The 12,286-nt window shown below is 39.2% G+C and overlaps 1 protein-coding gene across 15 annotated transcripts in view; it reads right to left on the bottom strand.

Moving 5' to 3' along the window:
* Positions 1 to 10,176, bottom strand: part of MLLT10 (MLLT10 histone lysine methyltransferase DOT1L cofactor) — a 258,378-nt gene extending 248,202 nt beyond the window's left edge. For 8 of the 15 annotated variants that reach the window (XM_053922164.2, XM_053922167.2, XM_053922168.2 and 5 more), the window contains exons 1-3: positions 9,835 to 10,176; positions 9,533 to 9,692; positions 7,089 to 7,168 (exon numbers count right to left, since the gene is read on the bottom strand). In XM_053922164.2, coding sequence (XP_053778139.1) covers positions 7,089 to 7,168; positions 9,533 to 9,692 — 240 coding nt within the window. In that variant the 5' untranslated portion in view covers positions 9,835 to 10,176. Of the gene's footprint in view, positions 1 to 7,088; positions 7,169 to 8,712; positions 8,941 to 9,532; positions 9,693 to 9,834 lie in introns of those variants that run through there. The other 7 variants (XM_053922171.2, XM_053922173.2, XM_053922170.2 and 4 more) reach the window with 3 other exon arrangements.
* Between the last annotated feature and the right edge of the window lie 2,110 nt (positions 10,177 to 12,286).

Here is a 12,286-nt window from a genome sequence, read left to right as displayed (position 1 = left end):
GAAAATTCTGCCATTTGTGTCAACACAGATGGACCTTGAGGGAATTATGCTAAGTGAAACAATTCAGAGAAAGACAAAAGCTTTATGATCTCACGTACTTGTAGAATCTAAAGAAACAAAACTCATAGTACGAGAATAAAAACAATCAGAACAGCAAAAAATTTAAAAAAGGAATACAAAAAAATGAAGATGGTGTAAAGAGGCTCTGGGACAACTTCAAGTGTACCAACACTCACATCATGATGACGCTGGAAGAAGAGAGAGAACAAAAATTTGAAAACCTATTTGAAAAAATAATGACAGAAAACTTCCCTAAACTGGTGAAGGAAATGGTCATGTAAGTCCAAGAAGCACAGAGAGTCCCAAACAAGACGAACTCAGAAAGGTACACACCAAGGCACATCATAATCAAAATGCAAAAGGTTGAAGACAGAGAATCTTAAAAGCAGCAAGAGAAAAGCAGTTAATCTACCACCTACAAGACAGCTCCCATAAGATACTGACAGTACAACAGAAACTTTGGAGGCCAGTAGGGAGCAGCAAGAAATATTCAAAGTGATGAAAACCAAGGACTTACAACCAAAATTACTCTACCCAACAAAGCCATCATTTAGAATTGAAAGTCAGGTAAACAGCTTCCCAGATTAGAAAGAGCTAAAGGAGTTCATCATCTCCAAACCGGTATTACATGAAACATTAAAGGGTCTTCTTCACAAAGAAGAAGGAAAAAAACCAAAAGGTCAAAAATACATATCTATGAACAATTAAAACTAAAAAAGAAAAGAAAAGAAAATTAAAAAAAAAAAAAAAAAAAAAAAAAAGACTCATAGCTACAGAGAACATCTGACAGTTGCCAGAGGGAAAGGAGGTTGGGGGAATGGGTGAAAAAGGTGAAGGCATTAAGAAGTGTAAGTTGGGCCCTGATTTGTGTGACTCAAGTTGTTTGGGCATTGTCCCACAAGGCGAAAGCTCACTGGTTCGATTTTCAGTCAGGGCACATGCCTAGGTTGGGGGTTTGGTCTGCGGTTAAGGCATGTACAAGAGGCAACCAATCGACGTTTCTCTCACATGATGTTTCTCTCCCTTTCTTCCTCCCTGCCCCTCTCTCTAAAAATAAATAAATCCAATCTTTAAATATAAACAGACAGCCCTGGCTGGGTTGCTCAGTGGATTGAGCACTGGCCTGCAAACCAAAAAGTTGCTGGTTCGACTCCCAGTCAAGGCACATGCCTGGGTTGCACATCAGGGGGCATACAAGAGGCAACCAATTAATGTCTCTCTCCTTCTCTTTCCCCTTTCCTCCCCCTCTCTCTAAAAATAAATATACAGAATATTTTTAAAAAGAGAGAGAAAGCACTAGTTGGTTGTTACAGAATAGTCATGGGGATGTAAAGCACAGCATAGGGAATACAGTCAATAATATTCTAATAACCATGTGTGGTGTCAGATGGGTACAAGCCTTAATGATTACTCAGTATGTTACATAATGTCTAATCACTGAGGTATGCACCTAAAACTAATATAATATTGTATGTCAACTCTAATTTTAAAAAATTTTTAAATGGCTAAATGGCAAAAAAAATTAAAAAGAAAAGAAGCACTGGCTGGTGGGTGTAGCTCAGTGGATTGAATGTGGGCTATGAACCAAAGGGTCGCCAATTCAATTCCCAGTCAGGGCACATGCCTGGGTTGCAGGCCAGGTCCCCAGTAGGGGCCACGTGAGAGGCAACCACACATTGATGTTTCTCTCCCTCACTTTCTCCCTCCCTTCCCCATTCTCTAAAATTTAATAAATAAAGTCTTTAAAAATAAATAAATAATGTTTAAAAAAATAAAAAAGAAAAGAAACAGAGACTAGACTGGTGGTTGCCAGAGGCAGAGGGAAGTGAATGGAGAAAATGAGTGAAGGTAGTCAAAAGGTAAAAATGCCAATTATGTACGTCCTGGATGTTTTTATGTTATTGTACATCATACATGATAACTATAACTGGCAATACTGTGATATATATTGAATGTTTGCTAACACAGTAGTAAATCTTAAGTTTTCATCAAAAGAAGAAAACATTTATAACTATGTGAGGTGATAAATGTTAACTAAACTTCTTGTGGTAGTTATTTTGCAATATACACATATTTCATTATATTGTACACTTTAAACTAATAAAATGTTATATGTCAATTATATCTCAGCAAAACTAGGAAAATATATAGAAGCACCTAACAGACACTAAAAGATAATGGTGGACTCAGACTGAGGAGAGTACAGAAAGTACTTCAAATTAATTCTTTAATGTGTATTATTTCTAAAGTAGGAAGGGATGATTTGAAGCAATTATGAAAATGTAACATTTGGCCCCAGCTGGTATGGCTCAGTGGATCAAGTGCCAGCCTGTGAACCAAAGGGTCATCAGTTTGATTCCCAGTCAGGGCACATGCTTGGTTTGTGGGCCAGGTCCCCAGTAGATGGCTCTCAAGAGGCAACCACACACTGATGTTTCTCTCCCTCTCTTCCCCTCTCTGAAATACATAGATACATAGATAGATAGATAGATAGATAGATAGATTTTTTTTTAAAGTAACATTTGTTCATTCTGGATGGGGACTACATATGTACTCTTTTTATGTTCTATATTTTTCAGAACTATTTGTGATAATTAAGAATATATTAAAATAGTTTTACTAGAACCAAATATAAATATAATATAGCTAAGTATATAATTCACATGGTCTTACAGATTAATAGTGATTAGCTTGTATTATATATCTTCATTAAGCAAAATTCTAAAAATGAAATAGTGTCCTGGACAGGTAATTTGGTTAGTGTGTTGTCCTGATATGCCAAGGCTGTGGGATCAATCCCCAGTCAGGGCACATACAAGAAACAATCAATGAATGCATAAATAAGTGAAACAACAAGTCGATGATTCTTTCTCTGTCCTTCCCTCTCTCTAGAGACAATAAATTAATTGTTTTAAAAAAATAAAATAGTACAACCCTGGATCAATCCCTAAAACTTGCTTTTGTTTCCACCCAGCAGTTTCTAGTTAACAAAGTTAGAAAGCAGGAAGAACTGCAATAAAAAGAGAATGAGTCATAGGAAAAATCTACAACTCATCTCCTGAAGGACAGGAATCGTCTTTCATTTAGAGCCAGAACTGCAATATCTAATTAATGCAAATTCTTAATGGGCTATTGGCCATTTTATATTTTTTGCACAATCCAAATATTTAAATATTCAAAGTAGAATATTTAAAATATAAAGTATCTTCTCTGTATCTCATTTAAATTATATACGTAGATAAAATTTCTAATCTCTTCAGCCTGTGGTAATTAAGAACAACAAATACACATTAACTATAAAAACAGTCATCAGTAAGTATTTTAATCTCCAACTACTGATAACGATCAGTAAATAGTTTAAGTCTAATTATAAATTTTCAGCAAAATATATTCATACTTGAATGAATAAAGCAATTCAAGTGCTTTTTTGAACAATGAATGTCTATCTCAAAGAGCTTCCCTTAAAAAACAACCAAACTTTCCCTCAATCTCTATTTTTTTCTTCTTTCCTTATTTCTTAAAAATTCAACCTAATCCTATAATCCTACTTTCTTCAATGTCCTATAACAAGCATTCTGCCCAGACCAGGGAACTGTAATTGCTGTCTCAAGAACTTTTTTTTAGTCCAGCATCCTTTGAAGCAAAGTCACTATCAACTATTCCTTCCTGAAAAACCAATAGTTTGTGTGGCTACTGTACCTGCAGGTTCTCCCTTCCTGACAGTTCATTATCCATCCTTGGCATCCTGTTCTCTTAGTCTCCCACATATTAGTATTCACCACAGTCCTGTCTTCAATTTCCTTTTCTCTAACAAAAGGCCTTGGCTGGGTGGCTCAGATGGTAGTAGCATCACCCATACACCAAAAGGTTGTGGTTCAATTCCCACTCAGGGCGCATACCTAGGTTGGGGTACATATAGGGAGGCAACCAATCGATGTTCTCTCTCACACTGTTTTCCCCTCACATGAATGTCTTTTTCACTCTTTCTCTCCCCTCTTCTTCTCTAAAATCAATAAACATATCCTCAGGTGAGTGTTAAAAATTATGTATCATTCAGTTCCCAGTGTTCCTCCTATATAGCTCCAACTTTAATTTGACTCCCATTATGTTAACTGTAAATTTTCAATGAAAAATCCTAGCAGCATCAAAACCCATGTGCCCAAAACAGAAATGTTCTCACTCTTCAATTTTGCTCTTCTTCCTCTTATTAATGTTATTTTATACTCTATTACTATTAATGGCATCACCTTTCCAGAACAATCAACCTTGACATTTCAAAATCTATGATTATTCCCTTTCCTTTACCCAACATCCATTTCTGTCTTTTCATCCTTCAAAATGCTTCCCCCTTCCTTTCTACTCCCTCCCTTTTCACTCTCACATTTTCTGTACTAATAGCATCCTAAGTCTTTCAGATTTCCAACCTCCCCTTTCAAATCTACTCTGTATACTACCAAAGTACTTGTCTGAAAATGCTGTTTTATTGTTCTGGGTTTTTACTCTTCAAGTATCTGTCAAGGTACCACCAGCTCTAAATTCTGCCATCTCTGAAAAGTGAGTTATCCCAAAACCATAGAGATCTCCCTAACTATGTCTGAACAACTCAACCATATTGTCTAGCCATGGCCAACCGGTGACCTAGGCACCTCATCCAAGCCAGAAGTCTTTTTTGTTTGTTTTTCCCAAAGTAACATGAAATTCAGGCTGAGTTTTAATCTCTTGATATAGTAGGTACAAAAATATTAGGAGCTGTCTTTCACTATAAGAAGCAACATATAACATGTAGTTGAGAGATTACTCACAGCCCAGACTCCAACTAGATAGATATTGCTCTTAAAACTATGATGTCCTGCCCTAGCTGGTGGCTCAGTTGGTTGGAGCATCGCCTGTACACCAAACATATGTGGGTTAGGTTCCCAGTAGGGGCACATACAGGAGGCAACTGATAGATGTTTCTCTCTCTCTACCACTCCAACCTTCTCTCTCTCTAAAATCAATAAACATATCCTCAGGTGAGGATTTAAAAAAAAAAAAAAAAAACTATTATGTCCTTATCCATAAAATCAGAGTAACAATATATACCTCATAGATCTGACAGGATTAAAGGTGATAATTAGTATATAACATTTAGCACAGTATCTGACAGATAGTAAAGTCAAAAAAAGTTAACTACTGACTGCTGTAGTAAGTAGCAAAGAAAATATGCAGAAAGAAAACAATGAGGCAGATACAGAGAAAAGGAGAAATAAGATTAAGACTAATTCAATACCCTTTCTAAGTCATGCATACATTTCCATGTTCTGGTTCTTCGCTCCTGTATACTTAAGAGTAAAATGCCCTTACTTTACTTATTTTAGCTTAGAATAAGTTTTTGTTTCTTACAAAGGACCCTACTTTTTTAACTGTAAACTACAGGAATTTAGAGAAGGTTGTGCCCCTTCCTTAAAACCTTTAATTGCCCCCACATCCCACCAAATGAAGCTGAAATAAAAAACATTCTCCAATATACTTATTAGGATACCTACCTTATTCACCTTAATATCTTGACCATACCCTCAAAGAGGATAAAGGAATAAAAACAGGCAACAGGTAGCATTTGAGGCAAATAATGCTGGCATTCCACCACTTTCATTCACAACATCTTTATCCTCCCTCTACTGATACCTCCCTTTCCTACTTTCTAATCTTTCTCTGGTCCTGAATCTATTCTGACACCCCCGGGAGAGTCTCACCTTAACTCTCAGTGTTTGCTAAAAAATTAAAGCATAACTTCCTTTCCTTGGTGAGCTATCAACCCCAAATCATAACATACTATTGTACAAAGAGGTAAAAAAAATTAAGAGTAGATCGATGCTACCTCATCAAGTCCTAAAATTTTTATGATTGTTTTTATCTTCCATTTGTTAATTCCCAGTATGGGTAACATTAGAACAATAGCTGTAATTCTGCTACAGTGCATTTTCACACACAAACAAAATATATCAACAGAATATTGCTCTGAATCTCACAATTCTAGATAGGCTACTCTGCCATTTGTCCAGGCAAAAATAAAAGATTCTGATTTTACTACACATGTAGAAAAGTTGAAATGTTTTTCAACTCTCTGTCAAATTTTCTAGTCAACACCAAAAATAAGGAACTATAACATTGTAAATGGTAGTGCTTTTATATGATCAAAGAAGATTAAATCTATTTTGGATTTAATAGATTTAAATTAAATCTAAGTTCAACTGGAAAAATGCTTTTGTCCATAAATAATAAACATACCTCCCTCATTTTTACATGAGGTTTACAAAAGTGTTCAGAAAGAAGGTAGCCAGCCAAGTAAAAAAAGAAGATCTTTATGTTGCTTTGCCAAAGGGATTGAATGTCTGAAAAGATTAAGCGTTCAAAGTTACATGTGCAGATATAGTAAAAAGAATATAAATTGCTAAATTCTCATGTTTTTCTAATTAATTAAACAGAACTTGGCAGGATTATAACTTATGTCTTACTATGGAAGGACATAAGTTAAAAATATGATTAGCCTCTCTGGCTAGTACAGCTCAGTGGACTAAGTGCTGGACTGCAAACCGAAAGGTCACTGGTTTGATTCCCAGTCAGGGCACATGCCTGGGGTGAGGGCCAGGTACCCAGTTGGGGGCGTGTGAGAGGCAACTGATTGATGTACCTCTTGCACATATATGTTTCTCTCCCTTTCTTTCTCCCTCCTTTCCCTTCTCTCTAAAAATAAGTAAAATCTTTAAAACATACATATGATTAGCCAATTTAACCTTCAAACCAGCAGGTAAGGGTAATAAGCCCAAATACAACTTTATATTTTATCTGTTCAAAGTATCGATCAACACACACCTATAGAGTTCAATTTTTCAGATGTTATAAAAATAGGTTTAAAACTGCAAGTCAGTATTTGGCCCAAATTCAGTATCTGAACAAAAGACTGACAAGCCTTCAAACTGAAACATGAGTTTGTGACACCCTGAGTTACTCTGTGAAGTATGTTAATGTTTTTGATAAACAGTCCTTACCACTCTGGCTGCTCTCTCCTGAGATTCACATTTCCTGCAAAACCATGGTCCAGTGGGTACTTGAACAATGCCATAGCAAGCTGTTGGGAAATAAAATATTTTAAAACATGTTATGATTAAAGAATTATGGAAAATCAAATACCCTTTCACAGCCCTATTAATTACCTCAAACTATTCATGTAAACCACTTGCTTTGCAGAGAATTAGAACATTCTATATTTATATTCATCACATTACCTAGCTGAAATTGTTTTGATGTAATAAAAATGTTAAAATGCCTATGTCTATATATAAACATTACAATTTTAATTACTTTTTATGATGGAAGAATATTAGGTAAAATTTAACATGATTAGATTTTTAACTCAGAAATTCATTAATTCATTCCTATATCCTGTAGTTTAAATACCAAGCATTTTAGATAAATCTAATGAAAATATTTCCAACTCACCTTTCAAAATGAACATTTATGAAGATATTGCAGAAAAGAAAATGAAATATAAAAGTGAATTTCTTCCACAACAGGCAAATCCATAGAGACATAAAATACATTAGTAGTTGCCTGGGGAATTGAATAGAAATGGGGTGTACAAGGTTTCTTCTTAGGGTGGTGAAAATGTCATAAAGTTGATTGTGGTAATGGATGCAAAACTCTGTGAATATACTAAAAACCCATGAATTGTACACTTTAAAATGGCGAATTGTATGGTATGTGAATCGTATCTCAATAAAGCTATTATTTTTTAAAAGTGCCTATTTCTAAATATATGTGAATGTTCCAACAAGTAATATGAATATATATCACATATGTAAGTTTAGTTGTTTTTTAAAAATTGTTTTTATATTAATATTTAATTAACTCAAAATTGAAATTTTCCCAAAACCCTAAAAACACTAATAGGCACTTAACATTCTTGGATGAGCACATTCAAAGGAAATTTGAAAATATCTTAAATACTGGAAGGATTTAAAAGAATATAAACTCAATACAAATTTTTAAATCTCCAACAGCTAAAATTCTAATCCCTTTTAAAAACTGTAAATGTGTGTGAGTAAAGAAGTTCTATCAGTCAAGAAACACTGCATGAGTGTCCAAAAACATATTTTAATTCAGAAGTACTTGCAGAGAAAAAAATTTTAACTTAAAAAAATGTTTAAGACTTAAATGAACATTTTCTATATTTAGAGATTACTTATCAAAATGATAATTTATCATCCAATTCATAAGAAATACCTCCACAAATGCCAATGAATACTGGAATGCAAATACTATATATATAGAACTTTTCTAAGATCTTAAAATGTGTTTCTACTCCTTATAAAAAGAAGCTGTGCAACTTCGTTCTTTAAAAGAAAACGACCTCTTAAGCCTACCTTCCCAGTTCTGAGATTCCATTCTGAAGATCGCACTTTAGCCCCATAGGTACATCACTTAATGGCAGATTCAGAAATGGTAATGGGGCAGGTTGGAGAATAACAGGGAGAGTACAAGAGCCACTAAAAAATTATTTAGGTTGTTTCAGCCCCAATTCCTTACCACATAAAACGGTAAAGGTCAAAAATGCCAATCTCCAGAAAACTATCTTGTTAGTGTCCTCGGCTTTTTGTCTTCCAAAAAACTCACCCAGTGGAAACACCCAGAAATAAACTAGGATGCTCCCCAAGTCAGTGGTGGCACCACCACCTCTTCTTCTCTTCAGTCACTTAAGTGAGAAAGTGGACTGCTGAGGGCACTGAACAGCCTCCTCCAGCAGCCCAGGCCAGCTCGGCCCAGCACTCCTGCGGCAGCACACCTGCGACGGCCACCTTCCGCCGTCTTCTAGGCAGGAAGCTCCCAGTCCGAAGCAGCAGTCTGTGCCAGAAAGGTTTGGGGTACAGCAGCAGAGCCTCTTTCCCCAATCTAAAGCAGCAAGGCAACCCCTTGTCCCCCTCCCCCCACGCCCCAAAGCAGCCAGTGGCGTACTGAGGCTGATTCCCTGCCACAGGAAGTCCCCAGACACTGCGGCAGACGGGAGCGGGCATGAAGGGGGAGGGGTCTCCACGTGCCCAAACCCACAGCCACAGCCACCGTAACATGACCGAGGGGCGCACACCTGGCCTCACGCACCCTCTTCCCCCACAGCCCCGCACCCCCTCTCTCCTCCAACCACGGCCTCGGAAAGTCTCCAGACCCACGGCTCCAAGCGCAGGAGGCGGCCAAATGACACTTGAGAGAGTGAGCGCTGAATCACATGACAGTCCCAGCAACACGCACTTTCTCCCACTTGTACAGCCCACACACCCCAGGGTCCCCGCCGCGGACCCTCGGAGTCAATCCCGGGCCGCAGAATAGGGCGGGGCGGGGGGAGGGGCGGGAGGGAACTGGCAGTTGCTGCCTAGGTGGGGGGAAGCGGTGACGGTTGGGAGCAGGCCGGGTTCGGCCGGGCGGGCGGTTGGGTGTTTACCTTGATGCACCGCGACGCTGCAGCCGTGCCCGTCGCAATAAACCAGCGGGTTCTCGGCCCAGCCTCTCTCGTCTGAGCAAACGCAACAGCCTCCAATCATCTCCTTCATACTATGGGAGACCTCGTCCTCCAGTGACACGGGCCGGTCGCTAGAGACCATCTAAGAGGGAGTTGGGGGACCATTAAAAAACACATGCAAGCCAATTAGTGCTTTACCCCCTCCCCCCTGTACAGCCAACCACCCGCGCCCCTCTCCCTCCCGGCGCCCTGGGCCCCAGCCCGCCGCTTGGCCGCTCGCTCACTCGGGCTTTGCCGCTCAGTCACTCACGTTCCGCACAGGAGTCAGGAGCCATGTCCTTGCTGACTCCCCCCACCTCCCCTCCACCGCCTCCTCCGCCTCCTCCTCCTCCTCGTCGTCTTCCCTCCCCACCTCCACCCGGTGGCTAACGCTGGAGCCCGGAGAGGGCACACATAATCAAGCAGGCCTCCGCACAGGCGCACTGGGGGGCTCCCGCTGGGCCAGGGGCGACAAGGGAGGGGAAAGGGGGCTGCGCTTCCTCCTCCGAGCGTCACTCGGCGTGCGCGCCCGCCCTGCGGCCGGCGTGAGGGAGAAGCCGGAGCGAGGCGAGGCCTGCGTGCGCGCCGCCGCACCGGCCGGCCGCGCCTACCTCCCGGCGCCTTCTCCTCCCCAGCGCTGCTCGCGGTACTCGAGGTGTGCTAGAGGTTGGGACGAGTGGAGCCGCGGCGCGCCTTGGCCGAAATGAGCCAACGAGAGGGCGCGGGGGCGCGCACGCGGGGGCGGGGACGTTGAGCCAGCCTGCTGCAGCGCGGTCGCGTGGGCTGCGTGTGCGCGCCAAGAAAAACCCTGAAGACTGAAGGAGTTGTCTTGTCAGAGTAGCTGGAGGGGGTTCCCTGGAACTTGTCCCTGAGCTGGGAAGCTACCCGCCGGCCTTTTCCTCCAGAACTGGCGCTTGGCTAACAAGGCTTGGGCAAGTATGTCAGCTTCCATGAAGGATGCTATGCAGCCTGGCTTCCTGTAGTTGGCCGTGATGACTTCACTGTACTGCCGCAGCCTCTCCACCCGCTAAATTTCCATCCTGGACTCGACCCAAAGTTCAGCCAGTGGAAATGCCACCAACTCTGCCGCCCATTTACACACCCCATTGGCCCCAGTGACAAATGGAAGTGCATCACAGACTGAAGGTCAAAAGGCTGTTTAGGGTTATACTCAGGGAACACCAAGGCTACCCTCAGCTTGCTGTGTAAAAAGAGAACAAAATGGTTGTTGATCAAAAGCAATATAATATGATGATCTGCAAAATGCACTTGTATGAACTAAGGGTGAAGGATCCCCAATTCTCTCACTCACCAAGTAATTAATTAACACCATGAAACTGGAGTCCAGTTTTGATTGAGGATTTCTCTGATCTGGCTCTGTGCTCCAAATTTAACTATTGAAAATTTAAGATCACTCTTTTTTTATTTTAAGATCATTTAAGTGGCAGAAAAATTGGGGCTCACTCCTCACAAACAAAATGGATTAGGCCTGTCTGAATAGATTAATTAGCTGGATGCTGAGCAGTTTCGAGCTGTAAAATCTTCCACAGTTGCCCTATCCCCTATGTATCCTTGTAAGCCCAATATTGATTTTTAGGCAAAAGTGTCTATTGTAAAAGTTTGGCATGCAATAAGAATATAGATACTTTGTTTAAATGGCAAGCATAATAACAAGGCAAATTCATGGCTTCAGCTAATACCTTGCAAGTACAAAATGGTTGTTTATCACGAATTAGCAATATAAAGATCTGGAAAATGCAGTTGTACAATGCTAAAGGATGCAGGAAACCAAGTTCTCCTGGACAGCCAGGAAAAGATACTGGTTTAAGCTTTAAAAGCATTCCAGATGTTCTCATAAAGGGGGAGAAAAAAAAACGGTAGCATGATGTCAAATTAATTGCTAGAAATCCATTTAAGAATAATAGATACAATACCATGTAAGCATATATTAGCAAATTTATTCAACCTTCTAAAACTAAGTGAGAAACCTACAATAATGAAAATCTAAAAGTGTAAGAGAAAATATATACACTAAAGAGACATGAAAAAATGAGAACTCAATTTTAGCTCTAATAGTGTAGTTAGAAAATGTGAATACAATATTACATACTTATAAAATAGAAATTCTTTTGGGGGTCATGGCAACAACTAATTTCTGAACACATAATAATTATGTTCTTAAAATGTCATTGATATTTATAAAACTAAAACCGCCTAACAAAACTATTGTTTTCTGTATCTTAACTATATTTTATCTTTACCCTTTTACAAGGGATGCCAGTTTTACTGCTCAGGTCCAGCCTCCTAATGAAGAGTAACTCTGAGTTAAAATCAATGTGAAACTTCCCTTCCCAAACACTGCAGTCAAATCTTAATGAAATAAATTATTTTAAAATACATTTATTTTATTTTTAACGCATTAGAGCTTAGTTTTTGTGATGAAATTAATTTACATGTAAAGAAGGATGGGTACTTTACCCTATTCTGTAACACTTAATAAAAGAAATGTAGGTAAATACTTGCTATTTCCAAATCAAAATAAAATTATCATTTGTAGGAGACTTTGAAATTTAGAAAAATAGAGAAAATATACTATTTCATAAGAACAGAACTATATATAAATAGCATCTGATGGAGAAACATTATCAAAGATGTACATATAAATGTTGCCAAATTACTTAAAACTGATATTTAACT

This window comes from Desmodus rotundus, chromosome 4, assembly GCF_022682495.2.
Source record: "Desmodus rotundus isolate HL8 chromosome 4, HLdesRot8A.1, whole genome shotgun sequence".
Taxonomy (NCBI): Eukaryota; Metazoa; Chordata; class Mammalia; order Chiroptera; family Phyllostomidae; genus Desmodus; species Desmodus rotundus.
The sequence above is the reverse complement of the archived record's forward strand: the minus strand, read 5'-3'. Positions and strand labels throughout refer to the sequence as shown.